This window comes from Coptis chinensis, chromosome 5, assembly GCF_015680905.1.
Source record: "Coptis chinensis isolate HL-2020 chromosome 5, ASM1568090v1, whole genome shotgun sequence".
NCBI lineage: Eukaryota > Viridiplantae > Streptophyta > Magnoliopsida > Ranunculales > Ranunculaceae > Coptis > Coptis chinensis.
In genome coordinates this window covers 60628973-60643922 of record NC_141460.1, presented here as the reverse complement: position 1 = coordinate 60643922, position 14950 = coordinate 60628973, and the positions used below count along the sequence as shown (strand labels likewise).

Below are 14950 nucleotides of genomic sequence, written 5' to 3'. Positions count from 1 at the left end.
AAAACTCCCTTAATGCATTTCGTAGCAGAGTTGTTGGGCAAAGACTTGCACGTCAAACAATTGCCCGTCAAAGAGTTGTTATTGCTCGTCAAAGAGTTATTTCACAGAACGTTCTTCATCAAAGACTTCCTGGTGTTCAACTTATGGTGTGTGAAGACAATATCCATGAAAACACTGATCTGCCACCTATTACAGACGACTACATACCACTCTCCAACGCACAAGTATTTAGAAAATCCTGCAATGATATTTCATGGGTCAGTTGTCCTCTATGCAAAAGAAAATTTCCCGATCTAAAGATTTCTACAGGTAATTGCTCTTCTTTGTATATTTTCTTGGAATATGTTTGTACTAAGTGAGAACCTCGCTTATAACAAGAATTGATGCAGGTATTTGTACCTCTTGCAAGTTGGAAAAAGCGGGACAACACTAACGCCGCATGTTCGGTTTAACAATTCAATGGATCCGGCATTGTACCTCTAGAACTGTCTCGTTTGTCCAATCTAGAAAGAATTCTCATTGCCAGGGTGCATCCCATGATGTCTGTGTATCGTGTTAGGGGTCAACAATACAAGTACAGTGGTAATGTGATAAATTTCTCCCAAGATGTCAATCTGATTGCCACTGTTCTTCCATTCAAGCCCGCTGATTTATCTGCAATTCTTGTCATTAATAGAGGGGGGCCACATGCAAGCAAGGAATTCCGTGTTCGGTGAGAATTTGTACGCACAGCTTTGGTTTGGTTGAAAACTTATAATCGGTACTATAATGATATAATTATTGATGATGGAACTATCGAAGGACTACCTCTAGATGGACAACCTTATGACCTACCACATATGTCCCGACCTGTGGAAGATATCGACAACGAAGTTTCTGCCATACCTAGGGAAGCCGATGACGATGACGGGCCACCTGACTTGTATAACCAGGATTTGCACATTGATGAGTTTCATGCTGTTGGAACTATTTCTATTACGGCACAACCCAATCAACAAGCACGTCTCCGGAGGGTATTTATGGTACCAAATGTAGATCAAACTAATGTCCATATGCCTTTAACAACTCACATCATTGATGAGTTTTCAACCCCAGGATATATTGTTATGGCATTTCCAACTTTGTTTCCTTACGGTGATGCTGATCTACGACAAGCTCGCCAGCGGAAAGTCAATCCATTGCCGTACTTCCAGTTTTTGATGAAATATCATGATGACCGATTTGCTAGAGATAATGAGATTCCGCTTACTTTGCTTGGAACTCTCTTTCAAGGTGGCGGCACACTTTCTTTAGGTGATGTTTTTGTGAGAAAGAATCCGGGGATCTTTGAGTTGTCAATTGAGGAAATTCAAATATGATTTCGTCCGGTGACAAGCAATTAGCTAATCGTGTCTCTTACTTTGCTAACAACATTAAATGGTACCGGTGTTATTGGTATACAAGATTGAAAGAGCTGACTGCCATGGTTAAACAGTTAGGTGCACCAACCATCTTCTTCACACTCAGTGCTGCTGACATGCAATGGCCAGAACTGTTTCGTATTTTAGATCCTTCTAATAATCTTGAAAGGATGTCTCTTTTAGATAAAAGAAGGGGACGCGCAAAGTTAATTAATGATAACCCAAATGTTGTCGCTTGGTTCTTTCAGGCAAGAGTGGAATTCTTCTTTCGGGATTACTTACGATATGAGTTCTCTATGGTTGATCATTGGTACCGGTTTGAGTGGCAAAATCGTGGTAGTGGTCATGTTCATGGATTTCTTTGGCTAGCAGATGTTCCAGATGTTACTAAGATTGCTACAAGTGCTATCGATAGATCTAATGTTATTGATTATTTTGGTAGACTTGTTTGCACTGTTAACCCAAACCCAAGCATGTCTAGAAATCTCCAAGAACATCCTTGTGCACGCATTTTGCCACTCGATTTACAACTTGGTACAAATGAAGATGACTATGTTTCGTTGGTCAATTGGGTCATGCGACACTCTATATGTGGGAGTCATTGTTTGCGCTTACACAAAGCAACCAAACAAATGGTATGTCGCTTTAGATACCCATTTGATGTAATTGGTTAGTCGAAGATTGTAGAAGAGCCTCCCAACAAGTAACATGTATCGTTTCCTCGGCCGTAAAATGATGAACTAGTCCGTTCCCACAATCGTAAGATTTTGCGGACTGGCGTGCAAACATTGATTGGTCGCCATCCCTTTCGGTCAATATGTTGTCAATTACATTGCTAAATCGCCGCTAAATCTGAACCAGCTTCTAAAATTTTTAGAGATGCTCTTCAAGATATTGTTGAAGATTTTCATCGCCCCTGTCAAAATGCAAGATCTGCTTTCAAAGCTACTTATGAAAAATGTCTCCGAAAAGAGATATTTACGCCGAAGTATGTCACTTGCTAATGGGGTACCCATTGACCCGATCATCCGAAAAGTTTGTACTCTTAAATGTTAGCGAAAAGAGCATGCTAGCATCAATTGTAATGCCGTCGAACAATGGCGGCGAGGATGAAATTGTTGGAACAGATCCAACCTTTGTAGGAAGATATCCGCAACGACCTTTTGTTATGAAAATATTTTCCTCCTGAATATGGCAAAAAGACATTATTTCAAGCAGCATGTTTGGCACACTTCTCGAGTAGACGCAGTTGTGTGTTTGGTTCCGGAGCTAGACGGTGACATCCTACCAAACACTGAAAAATAGGAATCATTTTGTCGTCAACAAGTCTTAATTCATCATCATTATCGAACTCTCGAAAAAGCTCGGGGAGAATTTCCCTTGTGGTCTGAAAGATACTATGACTTGGGTTTCGAAATCACTCATGGGATTATTCTTCCAGAACCGATAGATGAAGAGCTTGAAGATGGTATTGAGGTAGAGCTTGGTACTGAAGACTTACTTCGGGATAAGTGGATGATGGCAGAACCAATGGGGCCCATGTTTGTCCCTGGGGAAAATGTGGAATTAGGAAGAAGAGACTTCGACATTTCACACAATTGGGCTGAAGGTTTACATCGATATCCAAATATAGAAATCGATAGAAAATTTGTCCATGCTCTTCGTGGTGGCAATGAACTAAATCATGAACCTCAAACAGGTTGTACGGATCATGATTTATCTAATGAACAAAGACGGCTCATGATATGGTAGTTAGATCCCTACAAGCTGGAGCATGTATTCGGTTAATTGTTTGTGGGGAGCAGGCACAGGCAAGTCCACACTCATAAATGCAATTGTGTATTCATTCGCAATTTTCAAAACAAACAAAGCAGTGCGTGTCATGGCTCCTACTGGAGTTGCCGCTTTTAATATTGGAGGTGCAACCATCCATCATGAACTATCTTTCACTGTGGACAGAAAGGTGTGAAATAAACTTCCAAAAAGATTGAAGGTGATCAATGTCGACGTATGCAAGAAGACTTTAAAGACACCAAACGTATCATTATCGATGAGTACAGCATGGTTGGAAGAAGTATGCTTGCAAATATTGACCGGCGTTGTCGAGATATTTTCGCAAAGAACGAGCCATTTGGTAATGTATCTATTATCCTCGTTGGTGATATGCGTCAATTACCTCCTGTATGTGACAGTGCATTATATGTCCAAGGTGGGTCTATTCAAAAACAACATGGTGGAATTGTGTATTCTAGTTTCGATAAATGCATTTGGTTATCACATATATTTCGACAAGCAGGGGATGACCAAGCATCATTTCGAGAAACACTGTTCAGACTAAGTAATGGAACTTCAACTGTCAATGATTGGCAATTATTTCTAACTCGGGATATTTCTTCGCTCCATATGGATGAGGTTAACACCTTCAAAGATGTTTTGCGTCTTTTTCCTACCAAACAACTTGCACATGATTATAATCTCACCCGACTTATTGAGCTTGGTAAACCAGTTGCTCGAATTGTATCACTAAATAATTGTGAGACCGCTACCAAGGCTTCGTCAAATGATGCAAAAGGCTTGGAGAAAGTTATGTGTCTATCACTTGGTGCACGTGTTATGCTTCGTTCAAACATTGCCACCACAAATGGGCTGGTTAATGGTGCAATGGGCACTGTTGTAGATATTGTTTACGGAAATGGCTGCAAATCACCAGAAGATATACCTCTTGCTGTTATGGTTGACTTCGACCACTATCGTGGTGCTAGGTTCCATCCAGATTCTAATACAATACCTATTACTCCACAGACATCAAATTGGAAGTCAGGTAATGCTTCATGCCAGCGCATTCAGGTTCCCCTAGTACTATGTTGGGCGATAACAATTCACAAGAGTCAAGGCCTCACTCTTGATCGGTACGTAGATATTGGTGAAAGGGAAAGCCTCGGTTTGACTTTTGTTGTTTTGTCTCGCACAAGAAAGTTGTGTGATCTGGCATTTTGCCCTATGTTCTCTTTGGAAAGACTTCAAAAGATTGGAAAATGTGTTGGTCTTAGAGGCCGATTGCAAGAGGAGAATCGTTTGTTGCACTTGTCTGCTTCAACCATTTGATGTTCTAGGAAAATCTTATAGTTGAAATGTTATTTTCTTGTTTTTATCTCGGTATGTAGTATTCATCTTTCTACCTTTATTTCTATTTATTTTGTTTGCAAATTCACTTCATCAAGATATTATATATTTCTCATAAATGAATATCTACTGTCGTTATCATGCTTAATTTTGTTGTTTGGATTTATGCAGGTTCTTCCACAAGTAATGTATAGGAGGACATTTTTTGATGGTTAATGCATATGGATTTTGTCACTTCAACTACTGTCTTTTATATTATAGTTGTTTGGACTTTTGCTAGCCCCCCTTTCTGTGTCTTTTGAGTTGAGTTGAGCAGTTTGTAAACTCAATAACTGTGCAACTTGTTATATGTATAGTAGTTTAGAACCTTTGGGATGTTGTTATTTTGGTTCTTCTGGTAATATGACAGGTTTAATGATTTTTAGACATGACATGTTTTTTATGATTTAATATTGAAAATACAAAGGAGGTTATGTCGAAATTTTCATTGAAGAGTTTGTTTTCCTTAAGTTGTAATGTCAAACTTAGCTAGCGTCGGCATCGTTTCGGCCTCTTTGATGCTTAATTTTGTATGACATTTATATTTGTAGTTCAATGTTGAGTGTTTTAATTGTTTTTGATGTATTATTGGATCTTCAGAAGTTGTTGATCATGGATTTCTTTGACAGAGCTTTATCAATCAATAAAATTGTCTCAATATTGTGTTTGGTTTTTGGCCTTGATATTGATTATGATCCATAAACATTCATGCGTGTGTGCACTCTGAAGTAAACCTTTTATTGAACTTTCTTCTTCAATTTGTAGAAATGGTTGTACTTGCAACATGTTTTTTTTCCTTTGCAACTATGTACTAGCTAGAGGTGCTTGATATGTCTTTGTGGGCATAGACTGCAGACCCTATTGCTTTTAGCTGGAATAGTGCATTAGTCATTCTATGGTTTTAAAACTTGTTATTTCATAACAAAGATCTCTTCAGTTGTAACATTTTATTACCATTTCCTGGAAATCGTAGGAAACTATATTAATCTTGCACAAGTAAAAATGAAGTCACACACAACCCACAGTGCTGTTTCACATATTAACTTGTTTGGGAAATAAACAATTTTTTTTTATCTTGGGATTAAAATGTCAAGAAATTGTTAGTGAGGCTGACGTGGGAATGTATATAAGAATACAACTCCTCTTATTAGTGCGAGATATATAGAAATTGAGGGGCAAGTCGTAGAAATAAATAAATAAATAAAATTATTGTTATATATAAAAAAATAGAGTCAAATAAATAATATACTACGCTCACGCCCCACTGCAATGCAGTATACTAGTTAGCTGGTCGGAAGTTGAAATTGATTTTAAAATGACTAGCGATCTTTGGAACCGATGGAACTTCTTTTCCTCTAATAAAAAATTTTCGACTTACATCAGCATCCTATGGTCCCGACCGAAATATAAGAAATTCTCGGCATTTTTTTGTTGAGTTTAAAGTTCCAAATATTGGATTGTAATAAGGGTAAATTGGTCAAGATATGAGAAAACTCGTAGAAGAAGGGCAACAACAACAACCCTTATTATTATTTATTTATTTATTATTAGCTCTCAAAGGGAAATAGCAAGTAGCGCTTTTTGTATTTTGTCATCGTACCAATTCCTTGCTTCCTAAATCGATTCAGGTCCGTCTCATCCTTTATTTTCATTTATTAGGTTTTTATATTATAAATTAAACTTTCATGTTTAAGCCGGTGTTAGAATTATTCAAATGGATCCAATTATTGAGAATAATGTTTTAATAACTCTAAATTTTAAGGATTTAGCAACCACCCAGTTCTTAGTTGCAAGTTGGTTGGTTTAATTTGATATATATTGTCTCATGTATTCAGAACTTGGTGCTGGTTATGGTCTGTGTGAGTTCATGAGACTGGAGTAAACCTGGTTGGCATGGCACATTTTCAAGCAATTGAGGAGCCCCTTCAAATGGTACTATATATATTTGTAACCTGCCCCATGGAGCTGACGAAAATATGTTGGTCGAGTTTTTTGGCACCATTGAGTTGCTAAAGGTAAGGCATTTGACCAGGTAACAGATGTAAAGCTACATAGTGTCCGTGTTTCGATTGAATGTTTCTTTTCATATAGAGGCTAAGTAGGTTTTTTTTTTTTTTTTTTTTTTCCTCTTATATTGCACCTATTAGAAAGACAAAAGAACAGGTCAGCCCAAGATATGGTTTTATCGAAACAAGGAGACAAACGAGCTAAAGGGAGATACAACAGTCACATATGAGGATCCTCATGCAGCACTGGCTGCTGTAGAATGGTTCAACAACAAGGATTTTCATGGAAGCATTATTAGAGTATTTATGGCAGAGTCTAAGAATGCCAAAGATGAAGTAAATGTCGTGGAAGATCCAGTTATAGCTGTTGATTTACCGGCACAAAAGGATGCTATTGATATGAATGAAGGTGGAGGAAAAGGAAGAGGCCGCGGCAATGTGCCAGGGAAAGCATGGCAACAATATGGAGATTGGATGTGTCCAAATACAAGGTCTGTGATGTGACATTGGTGAGCAGCTCATTCTTGCACTTTAAGCTTTTCCCAATTATCTGAATTTATATGAAATATGCCTTTTAGCTCCTTGTGCGCTGTTTTGTTTTGTAGCAGTTGCTCCAATGTAAACTTTGCTTTTCGTGGTGTGTAACCGTTGTGGAAGTGCATGTCCCACTGGTGCTTCTGATGCTGGGGCTGCTGGTCGAGGAAGATGCCGTGGTGGTGCTGCTGCTGCTGCTGATTCCGGGGATCGCAGCCGCCCAGCTAGTGCTCTAACCGATCTGTTTGGCCCAAATGATTGGCCTTGTCCAATGTATGATTACTTTCTTGGGTTAAAAAACTTGTACAATCTTTCTGTAATCAAGATGGCTTCATCTTGTACTAATAACTCTAAACTGTTTCAGGTGTGGCAACATAAACTGGGCAAAGCGATTGAAATGCAATATTTGTAATACTAACAATCCCGGTCACAATGAGGGTGGTGTCAGGTAATATAAGCTTTTTGTTGGTTTATACTTTGTACTTGAAAATTTAGTACGCTATAATTTGTTGAATGTTATCAGTTTTGGAGTTTTGTTTTGTGCTTCTTCATGTGTGTATTAGGTGCTTTGGATTAAATGAACAGTCAATAGATTTGAAGTAACTTGTGGATTAAATGAACAGTCAATAGATTGTGAAGTAACTTGTGGGAGACATATATCAATTCAGTGTTAATAATTTGAAATTCTATAGTTTAGTACATATATCAATTGACCATCCTGTTTCAGCACCTTGTTACCTTGTAGCTTAATAAGACCCTTTTTCGATAACGCCCAATATATTATTTGTTTGATAGGTGAAAGTTAGTTTCAAATATTGGGCTTCATCCAGTTGTCCACATACACTAGTTTTGCTTCTTGAACACGCTAGTGATTTCTAAATTTATTTTTCAAAGTTAGGCCACTCATTTTTTTATATCCTCTTTTGGTTTGTAGGAAATTGTGAAGGATTGATTCAAATTCAATACAAGGATTGCTTTTCTTGGTCTGACACTTTGACTTGCTATGTAAGACTCCTACATTTACCATGCGTTCCGTTATATGTTGAAGTAATTTTTCGTTCTAAAACTTATTGTAGTCTTTATGCTTGACTTGTTGCAGCCTATTGAACCAGTAACAGGCTTGAAAGGCTCACACTAATGCAACTTGAGATTATGATCTAGCATATTTATCTTAGAATACATATTCTACTTGAGAATATGTATAGTACTTAGAAATAGCAGTTGGTAACCACTCTAATTATCTAAATTTACTATGCATTTATTAGTGATTTGTGTATAGAACATCTCATATTACTCGTCAATCTTTTTGTTTAGGAAAGTGTTTATATAGTACATGTGATACAGAGAGACAATACAAGTTAATTCAATCATTTGCTTTGTACAACTCCCTTTTATATATTTCAGGATGATGAGAATGAATGGAAATTGTGATTTTGAGGTGTAGGATGGTTATGGAAGTTTTGCTAGGTGATTGGTAGGTCTTTATTGATTGCAGGTGAAAAGATCCATGAATTAAATTATAAATATTTTTTTTTAAAAAAATAACTCTGCCACGGTCTATAGCTGTAGCAAAAGAGCAGATCCCACGGACCGAAACTGTTGGAAACACTGATCTTTTCTCACGGCTTAAAACAGTAGGAAATACTGATGGCAATTACTGACGCAAAGACCATCGCTAATGGTAGGATTTACCGACGGTCATGATTGTGGGCAGACCATTTCCGACGCACAAAAAGCCCACGGTCTTCCGATAGTCCAAAACCATGGGAAAAGGGCTTTTTCTATAGTTTTGGACCATGCCGTAAAACCTGTTTTCTTGTAGTAAGTGCAGGCACGCTATAATTTTGGGCAGGGCAGGCACGCCATAATTTTGGGCGACGCCAGCATGCTATAATTTTGGGCATCATGCCTAGTAGTGAGTGACGCTATAATTGTACCCAACGATAATTGTTTATAGGGGTGCAGATATGTTGGCACATACACCGCCTTCTCTTTGCTGGATGGAACTAGTTCCTTGTGGTGAAGAATAATAAAAAACCGGTTCAAAAGGATGCGACAGTGGAAGTTATAGACAGAGGTGAAGATTGTAAAAGAAAGCAACCAAAAGTTGTTTGCTTGACACGAATGCCTAAGGCTGTTTGTACAGCCATGAAATATTGATCGTTGTTTTTGTTCGCTGCTTAGTTCAGGCAACACCGGTGGTATGAAAACACTCAATACTAATGAAATGGAGAAACTTTTAGGCATTAAACATATTGCAGTCACCCCCAATTGTTTCCATTTCCCTGGAGAAACAATCATGTTCTATGACAGTTGGATAGGTTCTCCAACAATTCAATGTCGACCAATGCTCGTCATCAGTTTTAAACTGTGTATAAAATATTGGTGAAACTTGAGCTTTGTTGTAATATCGACATTTTAATATATCTTCAATTTTCTTCAAGGACAACTTCTTGACTTTTGATTAGGGGTGACTCCGGATCGGATCGGATCGGATAAAGGGCATTCGGAAAAAAATTCAATTTTTTTCGGATGGCAATATCCTTTTCAAATCCGATCCAATTATTTTTCGGATGACAATTTTTTTTCCGAATTCAGAAAGTTCGAAAAATCAGAAAATTTTCGGAAATTTCAGAATCCACAAAATATGGAAGTAAATCGGACATTTGAATTATATAATCGGATTCTCTTAGAATAACCATTTTTTATCCAGTTAATACATTCATTTAGCAATCATTTTGAAATGTATTAATTCTAAATAACAACTTTGACCTTTTAACTCGTTCATTCAGCAAACTTTTTCTTCATGCATGTTAATGCATTAATTTAGTAAATAGGAATATGGGATAAATTGAGACATGTACTAGAATGAAAATATTGATTTCTTGAAATTGTGATAGAGACAATGTTCAATTTCTCTAGGATTTTTATTTGGTTTGTAAACTATATGTAGTTTTAATTTAGTAACTATATGAAGTAGACCGGATATGTTAAAAATCGGAAATTAATCGGAAATCGGATCGGATCAAATTTTGAAAACATATCCAATTCCAATCCAATTATTTTTCGGAAAAATTGGATATCGGAACACAAATATCATTGCCAAATTCGGAAAAATATTGGATCGGAATTAGGAAAAGAAACACCCCTACTTTTAATGCATAGGGTAAGGGGTCACAAATGTTCACCAATGATTTTTGATGAGTGGAGTAAGGTGACATAAACACAAAGAGATTCTTGATGTTCACGACATTATACTTCGTTATACAGCTTCTGCCCGAAGAAAGAGATTTGCAGGATATTGCTTCCAAGTGCCTTGGAAGACGCAATAGAAGACCTTAGACTTGAAGATGGAGTAGGCGAGGACCTTATGTCTTGGTGGTACATGAAGAGAGGTGTTACAAATGCAAACTCCACGACTTTTTTTGTGCATGGAGAGAGGTGTTGTAAATGCAAACTCTATGACTTGGTAATGCAAGGAGTAAGGTGTTGCAAACGCAAACTCCATGACTTTTTAGTGCATGGAGAGAGGTGTTGAAAACCCAAACTCCATGACTTTTTAGTGCATGGAGAGAGGTGTTGAAAACACAAACTCCATGACTTTTTGGTGCATGGAGAGGTGTTGAAAACGCAAACTCCATGACTTTTTGGTGCATGGAGAGAAGTGTTGCAAATGCAAAATCTATGACTTGGTGATGCATGAAGTAAGATGTTGCAAACGCAAACTCCGTGACCTTTTGGTACATTGAGAGAGGTGTTGAAAACATAAACTCCATGACTTTTTGGTGCATGGAGAGAGGTGTTGAAAATGCTAACTCCATGACTTTTGGTGCATGGAGAGAGGTGTTGAAAACACAAACTCCATGACTCGGTGATGCGCGGAGTAAGGTGTTGCGAATGCAAACTCCGTGACTTTTTGGTACATGGAAAGAGGTGTTGAAAATGCAAATTCCATGACTTTTTCGCCTATGCTGAGGTATTTCCCAATTTTTGCCTAGTTAGTTTCCCTACATTAATGATCTTGGATTTTCTGCATAAGATCTAGTAGCCTGGATGATAAGCTTTCAAGTGAAGCTTCTTGTCATATTGCTTCTTCATTGTTACCTGGTAATGGAGCAGACGAGCAATACTTTCTTCACATACTTCATCTACATTGGCTTTTGAATGAGGTAGTAATTTGTCATTAAGACCATTGTCTAAGGCAATAGTGCGGGTTGTCCCAGCAAAAACTTTGGTAGGTAATACGGCTTTTGCCCCAAAAGCCAGGTTAAATTGTGACAGTCCTGTTGAGCGTTTCGGAGTGGTTCTATATGCCCATAGAATGGCTGGTAGCTCTCTTGTCCACTTTCCTTTGGCTTGCTCGAGCCGACATTTGAGGATTGCTAAGATTGACTTGTTTGTCGCCTCGTCTTGCCAATTCGCTTGAGCGTGATAGGGTGTTGAAAAATTATGTTGAATATGGAGACTAACACAGAATTTGTGTATTTCTTCTACATCAAACTGCTTTCCATTGTCTGATATTAACTCGGCAGGGACACCAAAATGTCACACTATATCCTTCCATAGGAACCACTTCATGTCGGAAGCTTGTATGTGCACTGAGGGTTGTACCTCTGTCCACTTGGTAAAGTAATCAGCATCAACCAACAAAAAATGGACATTCCCCGAAGCTCTAGGGAAAGGCCCAATGATATCTAAACCCTATTTTGCGAACGACCAAAGTGAGAAAATTGGACGCAGTTCATTTGCTAGAACTCGCCCAAACACAGATAACTTTCTTTATTGAATCCACTAAGTCCAAAGCTGTGCGCATGGCGTAAAGGATGGCTTCATATTTTGGTACATTGTCAGAGGCCTTGAACCTAGAACGAACTGAGCTCTCAATCGTCGATTTATCTGGCTTGATAAAAAACACATCCTAATCCAAAGCCATATTTGTTATGTGAGTCATCAGTGTAAACAATCCATGAATCGGATGAAAAGTTAGTATGCTTTGGCGGGGCTTCCTCGCCCCCAACTGTGGCTGATTCACTAGAGATACCTTCATCTTGGTTGATTTTGGGGATGAAATTATCGATAGGGAAATTGGTCATTAGGGATGCAAGTGCATGACCCTTTTTTGAAACACGAGGTTCGAAGGTAATGTTATAAGCACTTAAGTAGATGTCCCATTCCGCGAGACTGCTTGATTCCAGAGTACTTCGGAAAACTTTGCGAAGAGGATACTCCGTATATACTTTAACCAGTCTTCCTTGGAAGTACGGCTTAAGGCGTTTGGCAGCATGAACCAATGCTAGAGCGATTTTTTTTCAATTCTGGAATATCTGGTTTTCGCCCCTATTATTGTCTTACTAATGAAGAAGATCGGACGACCGTCTTCTCCATCAATGAACAAGATCGCACTTACTACGATTATCAGAAGCGCTAAATAAGCTCCAACAAGTTACCCCAGAATCGGGTTTTAGTCAAGATTGGTGGTGAGACCAGATATTTCTTGAATATCTAGTTTGAATCCTTCTTTATGTTCTGCATTTTGTATCTTCAGAGAAAATCACCCAACGACATCTTCATTTACTGCAAGGTTTTTCCATCGTGTTTTAGCCACACCCGCATTACTCATTGTTTTCTTTATAAAGTCTTTGATTTGCTGTTTCGTGAATGGTGCTCTTGCGACTTCTTGATTTTCGACTTTAGGAGTAACTTTGATATGCTGCATCTCATGGTGTGGTTGCCCCCAGTTGTTGCTTCCTTCTAGATTTTGCTGGTTCCTTGGACTGCGGGACCTGTGCTGATAATATGGGCTATGCTATCAAACTGGGGAGTAGTTTTTTCGGTGTGGTCGCATTCTGGGTTGTCTTTCTTTAAATCTTCTGTATCGGTTTGCTGCATTCCAACCACGTGTCATCTTCCTCCATTATACGTCGTTATTCCTATGCAATAGATAGTATAGACATTATTGTGTGCATACAATCTAAATCCTCTCTGTGTTGTCCATCTTCTTCGTCGTCAGTTTTTACTGTTGCTTAGGAAAATCGCTTGTTTGTCGTAGCGCCTCTTTGTTAGGTAGTTAACTTCTTCCTCCACAAGTTGCTTTGAGACTGTAAACTTTTGGATCTGGATTGACGTGGATAGTAATTTGCTCGAGTAAGCATTATTCCATCCCTAAAGCCTAGGGATAAAAAACCAAAAAAACAAAACAAAACAAAAGAAAAGAAAAAACAAAATAAATGGAATTTGAGACTGTAAAAGTCTAGATTTGTATTGTTAAGACGTTGGAGGATGTAAAAGTCGTGTCTTTTAACTTATAGTCTCTTGATCTAGCAAGTTATTGTATTAGACTTATGAACTCTTGTTTGCCTGTTTGTATTAGATCGAGTAACAACCATTGATTGAACTTGAAAGTTGTAGATCTGTTGGGAGAGAGCACTTTAATAGGAACTATGGCATAAGAAACCACTTATGTTTGTGCGACGCAGTTTCTAGTTGAAACTTGAATATATACTTGTTGAACTTCTTTATTCGGCTTTTCGCCATGGTTGACTTCAGTGTTCTTCTTAGTAAGGGACTTTGTTTAATAGATCTCTATATTTTCTGGATTTGCCTCGTTTGGATTTGTAGCATCTAGATCTTAAGGATGAGTTATTGGAGCCTGAAGTCATGTACGTCTAGATCTGCACTATCGTGGCACCTGGAGTTTTGAAGGTTGAGCTTGCAGACCTGGTTGATTCATCAACGCTTGATTAGTCGAAACTTTGGGATGGGGTAAGTTGTTTTCTTCTTCTTGTTGTAATCTTGCATTCTTCCTCACTTGAGATCTTGTTGTTTTTGCCATTACTGAATCTTGGAAGAAAGAACGTGGAAGGAGGTCCGTTGGTAAGAACCACAGATGGCTCCAATTATGTTTGGGTAAGAACTCACCCAAACACACTAACGATCTTGTTAGGGAGATGGTTGTAGAATTGTTGAGACTGTACCTTCAATGGTTGTCTACGTCTCCAAATCGTTCTCTGGAATCAAGTCTCTCAAATGAACGTAGTTTTTGTTTCAAAGGAAATGGCTATTTATAGGATAATAATGAGAAATATCCTTTCCTTAATTGTTAGAAAATCTTTTGTAATTATGTAAAGTTTTAATATGGAAGCATATCTTGACAAATATGCTTTCTAAATTTGAACCTGCTATATCTAGCTTGTGGTGCCATAATTTTGGGCAGGGCAGACATGCCATAATTTTGGGCAGCACAGGATGCCATAATTTTGAGCAGGGTAGGCAAGCCATAATTTTGGGTAGCGCAGGCACGCCATAATTTTGGGCAACGCAGGCACGCCATAATTTTGGGCAGCGCAGGCACGCCATAATTTTGGGGGGTGATGACATGCCATAATTTTGGGCATCGTGCCTAGTAGTGAGTGGCGCTATAATAGTACCCAACAATGATTGTTTATAGGGGTGCAGATATGGTGGCACATACAGTCTTATCCAAGGTTTGTATAGAACTATTAACTAAGATTTTTAAGTATATTAGGAGCAGATAGCTGGAAAGATATAACCAATTAAAATATAATTAGTTATATCATTGACAATAGACTTTTATATGTAATGTGACACACTGTTTTTACATCTATTAAAACATACTTATCGGCATTTAATAGATGTAAAAACATTGTTTCTACAGTACTAAATCATATGCCGATAAGTATGATTTACATATGGTTACATTGTTTCTACAGTACTATAATACAATCTCTACAGTACTAAACATGTAAGAGAAGAGTAATCGTGTTCGATCCACTCTTGCTTGCACGTACTTGACATGAATTTAGACTAAACAAATAATTCACTAATAAG

General features: G+C 38.0%; 3 protein-coding genes across 3 annotated transcripts; all 3 read left to right on the top strand.

Annotated features, from left to right (window-relative positions):
• The first annotated feature begins 839 nt into the window (after nt 1-839).
• On the top strand, nt 840-1358 carry LOC147498195 (uncharacterized). The gene has a single exon (XM_086563172.1). It carries the CDS (start codon nt 840-842, stop codon nt 1356-1358), a length of 519 nt encoding a protein of 172 aa, XP_086419298.1.
• A 2052-nt stretch (nt 1359-3410) lies between these two features.
• Nucleotides 3411-4505, top strand: LOC147498194 (uncharacterized). Its single transcript, XM_086563171.1, has one exon. It carries the CDS (start codon nt 3411-3413, stop codon nt 4503-4505), a length of 1095 nt encoding a protein of 364 aa, XP_086419297.1.
• Nucleotides 4506-6050: 1545 nt separating this feature from the next.
• Nucleotides 6051-8486, top strand: LOC147498193 (transcription initiation factor TFIID subunit 15-like). The gene is given in 8 exon segments (XM_086560287.1): nt 6051-6190; nt 6398-6577; nt 6710-7059; nt 7177-7206; nt 7208-7375; nt 7467-7550; nt 8037-8107; nt 8202-8486. Coding segments are annotated over 6 exon segments (681 nt in total). The 5' UTR covers nt 6051-6190; nt 6398-6538; the 3' UTR covers nt 8047-8107; nt 8202-8486.
• The last annotated feature ends 6464 nt before the right edge of the window (nt 8487-14950 follow it).